At 42.5% G+C, this 13,421-nt stretch overlaps 1 protein-coding gene across 1 annotated transcript; it reads right to left on the bottom strand.

Annotated features, from left to right (window-relative positions):
- Nucleotides 1–254: 254 nt before the first annotated feature.
- Nucleotides 255–8,614, bottom strand: lamtor3 (late endosomal/lysosomal adaptor, MAPK and MTOR activator 3). The gene is made up of 7 exons (XM_085342828.1): nt 8,537–8,614; nt 8,278–8,333; nt 5,284–5,318; nt 5,127–5,185; nt 3,519–3,652; nt 2,964–3,027; nt 255–591 (listed from the first exon to the last, which is right to left on the bottom strand). Exons 2-7 carry the CDS (start codon nt 8,284–8,286, stop codon nt 518–520), a joined length of 375 nt encoding a protein of 124 aa, XP_085198954.1. The 5' UTR covers nt 8,287–8,333; nt 8,537–8,614; the 3' UTR covers nt 255–517.
- Between the last annotated feature and the right edge of the window lie 4,807 nt (nt 8,615–13,421).

Genomic DNA, 13,421 nt, shown 5'->3' with positions numbered 1-13,421 from the left:
AATGTTAACTTGTTATCTCTAAAAATACTGGTTAATATTTTTTAAATACCATATTTACATTTTCAAATTATATAAATCACATCTAAATATTCTCGGAATCATTTTCCCTTCATACATACAGCACTGTTACAGCAGTACATGACTAATATGATGAAATGCTTAAAGCAAGACCCTCCCAAAAAAAAAAAAAAGAAAAAAAAAAGTTAAATTCCAATAATTAATAAAATAAAATACAAGTAAAATTTAACCTCAGTTGTATTATTTTTTATTTGCAATTCCCCCATCCAACCAAAAACAACATTTTTAAATGCTTATAATTACAGATTTAATCAGACAAGAAATTCTACAAGAAATATCCATTAATGGCACAAAGGTGTACAGAAAACACAGCAAGATATGCACAGGTCTTATATTTAGTCAGATCTGTTAAAGACATGAATGCAGAAGCACAGAGCATGAAAGTGAGCAGGATGTGATGCAGATCATGTGACGACTGTGCAGCTGATATGTCACAGCTTTAAGTCACTTCCACCACCTGCCTCAGCTCCTCTATTAGTGAAGCCAGCTCTTTCTCCAGGCTCATTATCAGACCTGAGGACACACAAGGACAGTGTTGTACTGTTACTCAACAAATATGACATACATGTGAGGAGAAGAACTCACAACACACAGTGAGTACAGACACATAATATTTATGAGGTTTATTATCATTCCTCAGAGTGCGCCCAAATGCTACGTCTGCAGTTTGTCCAACGTTTGTTCATTCTGCGCTCCAGACGGGTTGAGCGCGTTTAAATTTTAATCGTGTTAATCGCGATGACCACATTAAAGCTGGCAGCCCTAATTTTGGGGGGAAATTACTTTGTCCATGTTTGGACTTCTGTGTTGTAAACGCGCAAATCAGTTCGTGCATGATTACATTGCTCCGCCCATCAAAAAGTCTGCGCATGCGTGAATATATCGCCCACCGTCAATATTTGGATTGACGATTGTCAGTTGGAAAATGTTTACACATCGCCCAACCCTACCACCAGGCCCGTTCTCTTCACAGATAATCTTGCAAGTGTCACGTCTGTCACAGCATCTCAAACGCCATCATTTCGGTCACATTTGCTCATTGGGCATCTACTAACTACTACACCACTTCCCAAATCTTCATGTTTTTCTGTAGTTTATCCTCAGGTACTGTGTGTGTGTGTGTGTGTGTGTGTGTGTGTGTATGTATGTATGAGAAATAAAAAAATAAAAAAAATGTAATCCGATCCATTAAATATCAAAAAAGCACCTCACAAAACTGGCGACACGCCGTAACTCGGCTCATAACCGTAACACGTCGCAGCAGTGTGCTCACGTGATAGAGCGGCTGTGTGTATTTGTAGCCTCGCTACCAAACCGGCATTTCATCTCCGAGGAAGTCATCCCAGAGAGAAGTAAAGCAAGTGTGTAAGTTCATCTCTGAATGTTTGTAAAGCATTCCAGCGTTAAGCTTAACAACCGATATATGGAGCGATTGCCTCTCTCTCTCTCTCCTGCTGCTACTTCAATCGTGAAACTGATCAATGATCAGCTGATCGGCTTTTCTGTCGTGAGTCCGTCTCTCTTCTTTGTTTTTGGCCCACTTTGCACCAGAAAGAGGAAACCAGCGGCTGAACAACAGCAGCACGTTTAAGCTTGATCAGCTGTTGTTAGAATTTATTTAATATTACTTTCTACACCAGGATCTTTTTCTACGCAGCTGACCGCTGTAACTGTGCAGTATATACACACACACACACACACACACACACACACATATATACATAGATATATATATTAGGGGTGCAACGATACACAAAATTCACGGTTCGGTTCGATACTTTGGTGTCACGGTTTGATATTTTTTCGATACAAAAAATTTTTTTCATGCCTTTTTAATTTGTCATTTATTAAAATTATAAATATATATTTTAACTCATAAGTACAGTTTTTAAATTTAATGTTGCTGAAACAACAAAGTAATAAAAAAATAAATCTGAGGAATCACTCATCTTTGGAAAAGAGAGTTTATTACAGAGAAATGTCTCTTTCCAAAATAAAAGCTATACTATACGCTTCTTCTGGGCTATATTCTCAGCAGCATATTAAACATATCAGGTCCCCATAAGGAGAATCCTGTGCTAACGGCTGTCTAAATGACTCGGGTAAAGTTTGTAGCATGGTGCTTGTTGTTTTTGTCTGCTTCCACTTGTCTTTGCACTAGGATGATGTCAGAGTAAATGTGCAGTCATATTCATTTTGTTCCCACTAGTGCTGTCAGCGTTAATCTGAAATGACGTTAACGCCACAACACGGCAAATCTCCGTTAACGAGCTACCGCCGATCGTTCCGTACGTGGGGCTGGACGGCGTCAACACCTTAACGAGCTAACTGCGCTAACGCACTAGCTCCCACCCATGTAATTGAGCATTGCATGGCAGATCCGACATACTGTTTTACTTTTGTCCATGACTCGCTTACCTTCAGGGTCATACGTCACATGAAAACCAAAATAGTTCCAAACGCCAGATCTGAATGAGGGTGGGGGAGGTTCAATTTGCCATGTTGCAACAGCTTAGCTTCTGTCTCGCTAGCTTGCGCTGCGCTCAGTGGATCTGCGCTCGACGGTGCAGCCTAGGCGGAGTAGTCGAACGCAGATCCACTGAGCTCTCAACAGACAGCATCGTCAGAAGAAAAGTTGATAAAATAAATTAAAAATGTTGTATTGTTCGATACATATGCGTACCGAACCGAAAGCACTGTATCGAACGGTTCAATAGCGGTACAAGTATCGGTGCACCCCTAATAAATAAATAAAAATTTTATATATATATATATATTTCACTTGTAATTTCACTTGTAATGCTGATTTTATATTGACAACTACTGACTCTTCATATGACATCTAAATGGCATGACACTCTGCTGATCGCTGGCTCAAACTTTACCTGTGTTGGCAGTGTTGCCGGCAATGAAGCTGATGACCAGTGGTAGCCGATTGAACTGCACAATCTGTTCAATCCAGAAACATTACATGTTATATAAAAAAAAAAGTTAAATAAACTAGATATACTTTACCAAACCTGAGTTGGTCAATCCATACTCATCCTGACCTTAGAACAAACTGAAATAATGACATTAAACTTGGGTAGAGGTCAGGGCTTGAAATTCATATCTAAAATTTTAGCCCCTTCACTTCTGATATGCAGAAGAGCTGAAGACCATCATCAAAACAACCTGACCTTATGCTTGTATGCCACACTGATGCAGTAATTTGGGGCAAAGGACCCTAAAACAGGTACTGTGCGTATAAATGAATATGCTGTTTGCTTTCATTATAGCAATAACTTAATATAATAATTTAACAATAGTGAAAAATAAAATAAAGGCTTGAAATATTTCGCTTTCTGTGTAACAAATATAGAATATATGACATTTTTGGAGCTAGACTATGGTATGACAAATATACCAAACTACTGATTGGTGGAAAGAAGGGGTCTGACCTGGTAGGCGTTATAATAGCAGATGATGCTCTTGTTCTTAGAAAGGCCCAGTTTGCTGCCCTGATCAGTGGCCAGAGCAAACGTAGACAGGAAGCCAGGTCTCAAAGCATGAACTGGGGCATTGTCGTTGGCAACTGCAAGGATACAGCAACGATGTCAGGGATGTAGGGATAAAACACTGTCCACATAAGGAATGTCTGCTGACATTTGTTTCAAATTAGGGCTGCCACAAACGATTATTTTGATAGTCGACTATTCGGCGATTATTTTTGCGATTAGTCGACTAATCAGATCATCATCCATTCAACGTAAAACTACAGCTTATTGCACCAGCAGCATCTGCTCTTATATAACTATCATTAGCTTACAGCTTTAAGTGTTTAAGGTATGCGCTAACTAAAAATAAAGACAAGATGATACTTTATTAAATTTTAATGAAATTTGCAGATTGTTTCAGTTGAGTTTAATAAACTCAGCCATCTGCCAAACCGATTTACTCAGGAACAAATAAAACACTGAAAAAAGCCAAACAACAACATTTTTAAGTTATCTAAGTGACTCATATATCATGTTTAACCTGAGTAGCGAAAGACGGCGGTGGGTTTGAAAACGATTTGTCGGGGGTCCGGTGTTCTCACGGCTCTAGTGAGCCTAGCCCCCGGCTAGCTATCGAGCTAGTGGGTAACGGACGTCGCTGAAAACGTCGGAGCGCTTTTGAAAATATGTGGTGTCCTGATAAACTGAGCAGATATTTGAGGTTTACACAGCTACATTCTCGCCTGAAAATATGTTCAACGTTTATTTTGTGACCCAGAAAGAATAATAAGAGTAACATTAAAACTAACTAGCTGCCGCCATTGTTGGAAACTGAGCAGGGCCGCGCTATGAATGCTGGGACACAGCTTCTTCTTCTTCGGGGTTTAACGGCAGCTGGCATCCTTGTACATGCAGTGCTGCCATCTTCTGTTTCAGTCCGTTATTACACTCTTAAATCCTACTACTTATTCCTGCGTCTGTTGTGATCTTACAAAGCTTCAAACGACGCGTCGACTATTAAATCAGTCGTCGACGATTTTGATAGTCGACGTAATCGTGGCAGCCCTATTTCAAATACTGCCCAAACCTGCATAATTCACTATATTTATGATGCAACTTATTTGCTTTTTTCTCCACTAAAGAGCAACTGGTTACATTTTATTCTAAATTAATATATAACATTTCTTGGAAATTCAAATTTGAAAAGATTTGAAACATTAATATATTTAGTAAAATACAAAAATCCTTTTTTTTTTAAAGAAAAAACATCTTATGCCAAACAAAGTAAGTCAAGTGTGCTCTCTGCTCTGATGTTCTGTGCAATAGTATGTGAGTCTGAGCGATTCACAGACTAACTGATAGCTCGTGGACTTCCCGCCTGGCTGACTTCCACCTTCAGGAGCAGCTACTCCTATCAGGGCCAATGTGGAAACTGGTTTTAGGCTCTATTCAAACACACTTTAATTCTACTACCAAGTTTCTCTTCTGTTACTTTTGCTCTCATGGATTTTACAGTTTTCCACACGACAGCAGTGAGACCAGCAATAACCAGCCATTCAGAATGTTTCTTACCTTTAATAACCGGGACACCATCCCTATCAGTGACCACAATAGCATGAAGACCTTCAATGCTGAAGGAGACAAACAACAAAACTTCCTCATTAAACACTGAACATCCTGATAGTGTCGACTGTAACATTGAAGATTTTGTTACTTTAATGATACGCACCTTTGCAACTGTTTGTAAAGATATCTCTTCAAATCCTGCAAATAATTTTACATAAAAAAAAAAAAAAGGTTAGATAGTTGGTCAGAGCTAACAAACCATACTTCATCGTCCAGTAGAGGGAGCACGTTTGCTGTCCGCTCCACTCCAGGGACGGCCCAGCTGGCTGCAGTGAGCTCTGTTGTCAGATGGAGGCAGCGTACAACAAGTATGTGTTACAGCTAGTCTGTGTGACAGTGCTATTATAGTCGACACATCGCTGGTGTCGCACTGTGATTTTGATGTCAGCTGTGACACAATTTTTGCGGGGCATCAGCTGATTATGACCTTTCAATATTTGTATCTTGGCGGTGAGGCCACTGCAGAGACACACAGATATACAGAGGGAGATTGAAAACTTGAGTCTGTGGGGGGAAAAAAGCACACTTGACAAAGTCTTGACCACCTTATCTGGTGATACTGTCTGGGCGGCGACGCCTATCGTCTAGAATACTGCAGTGGCTTCCTGCACAGTACTGACTGGTATAAAAGAAGTTTCTGCGAACCATGGGTGCAGCAGTGAGCAAAGCGAGCATTACAGCGCGTACACTGCAGCCTGGTCACTCATGTGTCCGGTGACTTATCTGGACTTGGTGAAGCCAAGTATCCCAGAATTCTGTTTGTTCGAAACTTAGAAGCAGCAATGGTGGAGGAAAGTTGCTAGAAGTGTACGTAACGTTTGAGATGTTACCATTTCTGTGGAACAAAATTAACTCTTACAATATTTTCAGGATGTAGATGCGTAAACTTCAAATATTGCTCGATTTATCAAGACATCACCTATTTGCAAAAGTGCTCTGACATTTTTCCAAATGTCATTTTTGCTCTGACATTTTCATCTGTCATTTCATTTTCGTCCTCACCAGCTGAAGTCAAGGTTCACTACAGCTGGTGAGGACGCACATCATTTCCAAAACTTATTACAGTGTTTTATTTGTTCCTGAGCAAATCGGTTTGGCCGAGAATATAAATTAATCTTCATAACTGGGTCGTTTTATTTCAAAGTCTTACTTGGAGAGCTGTCAGTGTACTGAACTGAATATTTCACCAGTCCTTATCCCTGGATGTGAAAATGTGCTGTTTTTATTTTAACAGCTGACTCTGAATTAAATCTAACATTATAAATATTTTAATCCCACTGGGAGCAGAAACAGCATGTTGATACGTGAAGATCCTGAAGACTGCACCAGTGATGATCAAATTATGTTTTGTTTTTTTTAATATATTTTTTCAATTCTCTTCCAAACACTAGCTGTCTATTTTAACTTTTGAGTGTCTACTAAAATAAAAATAAAAGCATTCTGACATCGGACACGTTTGTTTCTGTTCAATAAGCAGCGTGAGCTGTGCATACACAGTGTTGGGAGTAACTGTATTCCGTTACAGTTACCGTTTAAAAAGGTGGTATTCAGAATACAGTTACTTTGTTGAAATAAATGGATTACACTGCGGTACTTTCCTGTTTCATTTTGTCGCGGGTCAGGACTGTTTGGGTTTTGTTTGACAGCTACGTGCTGTTGTTCCAGGCGGCAGCGTTAAGGTTGCCATGGTTACAGGGCGACGCTCTCTCTCTCTCTCTGCGACTGTGTGTTTCCTGGGTGAGAGAGCGCCTTTTCGTTGTTGTTGTTGTTGTTGTGCTAAGCTAACAGGCAGAATGCTACAAGCATAGCTCTAAAGAATGTAGCATCATGGGCAGTATAGTCCGTGTTGCAGGGAGAATGGACTGCCATACACGTTATGTGTCTGTGAGCGCGAGGAGGGAGAAAAAGGGGAGTGGAAAGGTACGAGCTGTCATCGAGCAGAAACGGGAGCTGGAAGCATGTAAATATAATAATAACCACTGCAGCCAAGAAGAGAGCCTGACGAGCCCAGTTGTAAGTAAGCTATTAAGACTCGACTGTACACCGTGTTCGTGTTTTCCTCCAAAAACAATAAGCTCCGTTGGAGCAGTCTTTCAACGCCTCTCTCTGTCTCTCGCCAGAAAAGTTGACCCAGACAACAAAGTAAAGCTATTTTTCGGCTACGAGCCGACAGGGACCCCGCCGTATCAGTCAGAGGTCCCTTTACTACAGTTTGGAGTCGCGGAGCTTCAGTAATAGTAATAAATCACACAGCAACAGTACATTCACGTTGTTGTAAAAAGCATGATAATATATTAAGTAATCCAAAGTATTCAGAATACGTTACTGTCATTGAGTAACGTAACGGAATACGTTACAGAATACATTTTGGGGCATGTATTCTGTAATGGAATACATTTTAAAAGTAACCTTCCCAACACTGTGCATACATGTATAATATTTTGAAATAAAATTTGCGTTTTCTTCCTGGTCTAGCTTCCTCCCGGGTCTTGCGAAATCCAGACTTGCATGTGAACTTGCGAAGTACGGACTTGCATATTTCAGCACTGCGAAACTGCCTTGTATTAATACCCGCTCTTATGGCAGCACTGCATATTCTCCTGAACGATAGGCGTCGCCGCTCAGATAATCGCCACATAAGCGCTGATACAGGAAGAGAAGAGGTCAAAACCGGAAGCCGGAAGAGTTTTTCTTGTTTTTTTAAAAAACTCTTCCAACATCTCTCTTTCTCTGTATATCTGCACGTCTCCGAGTTTCTGTGCTGGAACGTCAATTAAAAAACAAACAATCGTACACTTATGCTTTCCACCCAGCTCCGGAGGCAGCGCAACAAACCGAAATACACTCCGCAGTGGTCGCCTCGACATCATGATAAGGGCACATGAAGCCGCTTCATTAATCTCCGACACCCCCAAGAATAAAGAGATCAAAATAAAATAAACAAGTAAATAAGTGCTTACTTTTGAGAGCGCTTTTAAATCTCGAACACTACTTCACGTGTCCCTTTTTTAATAGGAATTATCAGCAATACGTTTTTTCCTGCTTCTCCATTTTGGAGACGGGAACTCAAGAAGAATGACAGACGTCTCATACTTACATCGGCCATGGCAGCTATCGAGGTATCGAGACCGCTCGACGACTGCAGGGAGATGACTGTAATGATAGTTGTTCACACAGAGGACTCAGTACGTCGTCGGAACTTCACATTCTTTTATGTCAAATAAAGCACACAGCGGTTTCCCAGATAATATAAATGCGCGAGTTAACATCTCCTCATTAAACTAAAAACAAATAATAAAAATAACTAGACAGGCAAATTGGAAATACACATTAAAATCTCAAACGAAAGGACAAACCTTTGAACGACTTTAAAACAAAAACATAACCCTCGGGATCTGGAAAGGCAGATTAAAAAAACATAATCACGTGATTACTTCTTCTTCTTGAATTTTGGTGGCTGGCAAACCACAAAGTGGTGCATTAGCGCCACCAATTGGTATAGACATGAAAGGTGCTCAAAAATCACTTTCTTCTCTTTTTGTAGTACATTGATCACCTTTCACTTTACTGAGCTTGGATCGGTTGCCTTTTGCCTATTCTCTATTGGTGTTTTTTGTATATGATGTAAACTGCACATTACTCATAACAGAAAAACACCAGCAGATGGATATGTATTCATTATATGAATACATTATTCTGTTTTTATTATTCTGCCATGTACAGTGTCCTTGAGTGTTCTGAAAGGCGCTTTCTTTTTTTTTTTTTTTTACATTGTCTGTGAGAGATGAAAGGCGCTTTCAAATAAAATGGATTATTATTATGTCTTCCTTCCATCGTTCCTTTCATGCTCCACCCACAGCTAACACTGCACCCAAAACGGTAAGGAGAATCCTTACAGCACTTCATGGGGCTTCTTCTGAGGGGAAATCTTCTCCCGCCATTCAGCTACAACAGAACATGGAGGCGATGGACCTCATACAGGGGGAATCCACCCCCAAGAAGACCAACACAGCTTCAGTTGAACAACAGGTATGCACCCCGACGAGACATCCAAGCACAAAGAAAAAGCTCAGAGAGTGGAGACTGCACACAAAGGAAGCATCGGTGATCATTGGAGACACCAATGTGGGCTTGATTCCTCCTTATGTTGCGGAGGGAGTCCAAATTGACAGAATGGGGCCATGCAGAGATCCTTGTGGATAAAGCAGACAGTGACACATCGGTGGAGAAGCTGGTTCTCTCCTTCAGCCTGAATAACAGGTGTCAGAGGGATAAAAATGTACCAATAAGGGAGCTGAGAAGAACGCTGAGGTCGGCACAAGAAAAATTCCCCCAAGCTGACATTTATATTCCAGTGATTAACTTTTCTTCTGCCCTTCCCAAAACAGAACAAGACACATTATTACACATAAACAATTTTATTGCAGGTTTAAAGGAGCACATGCCTGCTCTACCTGCTGATAAGTTCAGCACAGAATCGGACAATCTTCGCTGGACGGACAAGACTGCAGAGCACATGTTGGATCATTGGAATGATCATGTTAATGAAGCATCTCCATGAAACCAATTTGAGTGACTGATTTTATGTACTTCTGTGCTTGAGGGAGGCTTCAGATGCCATTTTGTGAGAGTTTAGCCCCAATATAACCCACTAGAGGGTGCTGTAACTCCATTTAAGGGAATTTTCCCCTCCTCTTTACTTTTCTCCTTGTTTCTTCATTTTTTATTTGTATAGGCCCTTTTATGGCCATCCCATTATAAACTCCTGGGCCTGAAGCCTTCCCTAACCTTAACCTCTTTTAACCCCATGCAGGGAACCTAAACCTAACCGCCTAGAGCCCTGATTGAACATTGGGCCCTAACTTCATCCCCTATCTTCCGGCCCTAAACTTAACCTCTGGGTTCTCTAAGCCCACTTTCAAACCCCTTTATTTGGGATAAGAGAGGACACTTCCCTCCTGGAGAGCAATCCGTGAGTGACGTGGTGGCCCAGGATGGGAACAGGTGTGGTCTGTGCATGGAGTTTGGCCACCTTCGGTGGCCAACCTCCAAACTTGAGCTCCCCCATCTAAACCCCCTAACCCTAACCATACCCCCTCCCCCATCCTAATTCTAATCTTACCCTGGGGGCCATAACACAAAATCCTCATCCTAATGTTTACAGTAAATTACAATTGGACATGGATATTCTCTACATTACAAAAATTGATTGAAACCTCTTTTTATTGGATAAAAAAATTCCCTCTGTGGAGGGAAACTCCCACTAGGTTTAAATCTGGGACTCTCCACCATTTGACCTTAGAATTGAAGAAGCTTCTCGGATGAGAGGTGAAACGTCTTCAAGCAACTTAAAGAAGTCCAGACGCTTTTCTTTCCAAGCTCCTTTGACTACGATGACCTGGATGACTGAGAACCTTCACAGAGATAAAAAATTATATTTAGATTAAAAAAACGTGGAATCACGTAAAACATTAAAAACAGTGTATTCAAAATAATATTTTCTGAAAAAACAGTTTCTGTCACGGACCCGGCTCTGGAGGACTCAGGAGTCCGTGAGCAGTGGTATTATTGTTGTTGTTGTTGTTGTTATTATTATTATTACGACTATTATTTGGGGTCGGTGTCGTCTACTGTTCTGTCCACGTTTGTATGTAGAATGCATGTGTCTGCATCTCTCTATCTCTCCCTGTCCTCGGGGCTGTTGACGGAAGCGCGCGTCGTGGGAGAGGCGTGTCCGGGCGACTGTCGTCATCGGGAGTCCCTCTTTGCTGTTGCAGCTGATTACCTGACCAGCTGGTGGTAATCATCCCTCCCGGCTAGGAAGAGGTATTTAACCTGGACTCGCGGCGACAGTCGACGTGGGATTATTACTCTTGACCGGTATAGTCTGTGCGAGGCGTGTGGTCCGGGGAGTCGACTAGTGTGTGGTTAATTGTGGTTTTTCCTTCTTCCTCCAGGAAAGTCGAGCGAAGAAGCGAGTTGGGGAGCACACAAACTAAGGGGGCTACAGCACGGACGCACTGGGAGCAAGGGATGAGCACCATTGGCAATTTACATCTGAGTAACTGTTGGACTGACCTGTCAATTCACTGTAAATAAAGTGCACTGTGGCATCGCTGAGTCCTGCGTTTTGGGTCCTACATTCCTCATCCCCACTGTGGTGTAATCTATAGTGAGGTATATCATGTGCCACTAGGCGGCAGTACTTACCCTTCTAGACAGGAAGTGAGGCTATGTAAGGGATATAGAGTAAGCTGGAAATAAAGATGGTGGTGTTCCACGTTATCGCCTAAACGAGGAGTTTATTAAAAGAGCCCAACACAACATGGTGTCAGAAGTGCACTCGCTCTAGGCGGTGAACAGAGACAGTGGACAAAATAAACGTCAGCTTGGCGAACGGCTAGCGACGAAAATGACGGAGCAAGCAGCAGCTCTACCGGCGACTCCTGGCCCGGTTACGGCAGCTCCACCAGCGGCTACTTTCACCATCAAGCCACCGGAACCGTTCGACTTCACAAAGCCCCAAGAATGGGAGAAGTGGATCAGACGTTTCGAGCGTTTCAGAATGGCAAGTAATCTGAATGGTTCAACTGATGCTAACCAAGTGAACACATTAGTATACTGCATGGGAGACGAGGCTGATGACGTGCTAAGGGGACTCGACCTAACAGACGGGCAGCGCCAGCAGTACGATGCGGTCAGAAACGCATTTGAGAGACATTTTGTCCCCAGAAAGAATGTGATTTATGAAAGAGCAAAGTTTAATAAGCGAGTACAACAGCCAGCGGAAACAGTTGACTCCTTCATAACAGCTCTATATGCTCTCGCTGAAAACTGTGAATATGGTGAACTCCACGATGAAATTTTGAGGGATAGGCTCGTTGTGGGTCTTAAAGATTCATCACTGTCGGAGAGAATGCAGCTCAACAAAGATTTGACGCTAACCAAAGCTATCACAATGGCGAGACAATCTGAGGAAATAAAAAGACAGCAAACTGACCTCAGAGGCGAAAGCAGCACAGGCAAAACAGCCATGGATGCCGTGCATGTCAGAAAGTCACAGCCCAATAAATTCAGAAGCAGAGATCAAATGCAGTTCAAGCCACGAAAACCACAAATAACAAAACAAGAGAATAAAACGTGTTTTAAATGTGGAAAAACACAGATGCACCCAGCAGCACAGTGCCCAGCTAAAAATGCAGAATGCCACAACTGCGGGAAACGTGGACACTACGGGAGAGTTTGTAGGTCTACAGCTGTGCATGAGGTGGCAGACTGTGCAGATGGACTCTTCCTAGGTGAACTGGATTCAGGAGAAGACCCGTGGCTCGCTAACATCTGCGTGAGAGGCAAAAGCATGACCTTCAAATTAGACTCGGGGGCAGATGTCACAGCTATCTCAGAAGAGACATTCAAAGACATTAAGCAGCCAAATGAGCATCTGCAAAAAGCTGAAAAGCCACTGTATGGACCAGGAGGTGCAGCACTGACCGTGCTCGGGTCCACAAAGGAGGACATTTCCTACAGTGACAGGAGCACTGCAGAGACGATCTACGTAGTCAGAAACCTGCGTGTAGCTCTCTTAAGCAGGACAGCTTCTGTGAGACTGAAATTAATTGCCCGAATGGACAATGTTGACCTTGAGACAGTGAAGAAAGCGTACCCGAAGCTATGGGATGGGCTCGGGCTTGTTCAAAAACCGTACACGATTAAGCTGAAGCCCGACGCTAAACCTTATTCACTGAAAGTGCCCAGGCGTGTTCCGCTCCCACTACTGGGCAAAGTCAAAGCAGAGCTACAGAGGATGGAACAGTTGGGGGTGATCAGTCGTGTGGAGGAGCCCACAGACTGGTGTTGCGGCATGGTCGTAGCCCCTAAAAAGGACAAAGAGACAGTCCGCATCTGCGTGGACATGACACCTTTAAATGGGTCGGTGTGCCGCGAAAGATATATCCTTCCCTCTGTCGACCAAACACTAGGCATGCTCACAGGGGCGCAGTATTTCTCCAAGCTCGATGCTAACATGGGCTTTTGGCAAATACCGCTATCCAAAGAATCTGCTCTCCTCACCACGTTTATTACGCCATTTGGGAGGTACCATTTCAACCGTCTGCCATTTGGTATTTCCAGTGCACCAGAGCATTTCGAAAACATGATGGTGACAGAAGTGACAGCCGGCCTCGCGGGAGTCGTATGCCACATGGACGACATCCTGGTCTGGGGATCTACGAGAGAGGAGCA

The sequence above is a fragment of the Diplotaxodon limnothrissa genome, linkage group LG19 (genome assembly GCF_057381915.1).
Source record: "Diplotaxodon limnothrissa isolate DT_005_m linkage group LG19, D_limnothrissa_male_GT1.1, whole genome shotgun sequence".
NCBI lineage: Eukaryota > Metazoa > Chordata > Actinopteri > Cichliformes > Cichlidae > Diplotaxodon > Diplotaxodon limnothrissa.
The sequence above is the reverse complement of the archived record's forward strand: the minus strand, read 5'-3'. Positions and strand labels throughout refer to the sequence as shown.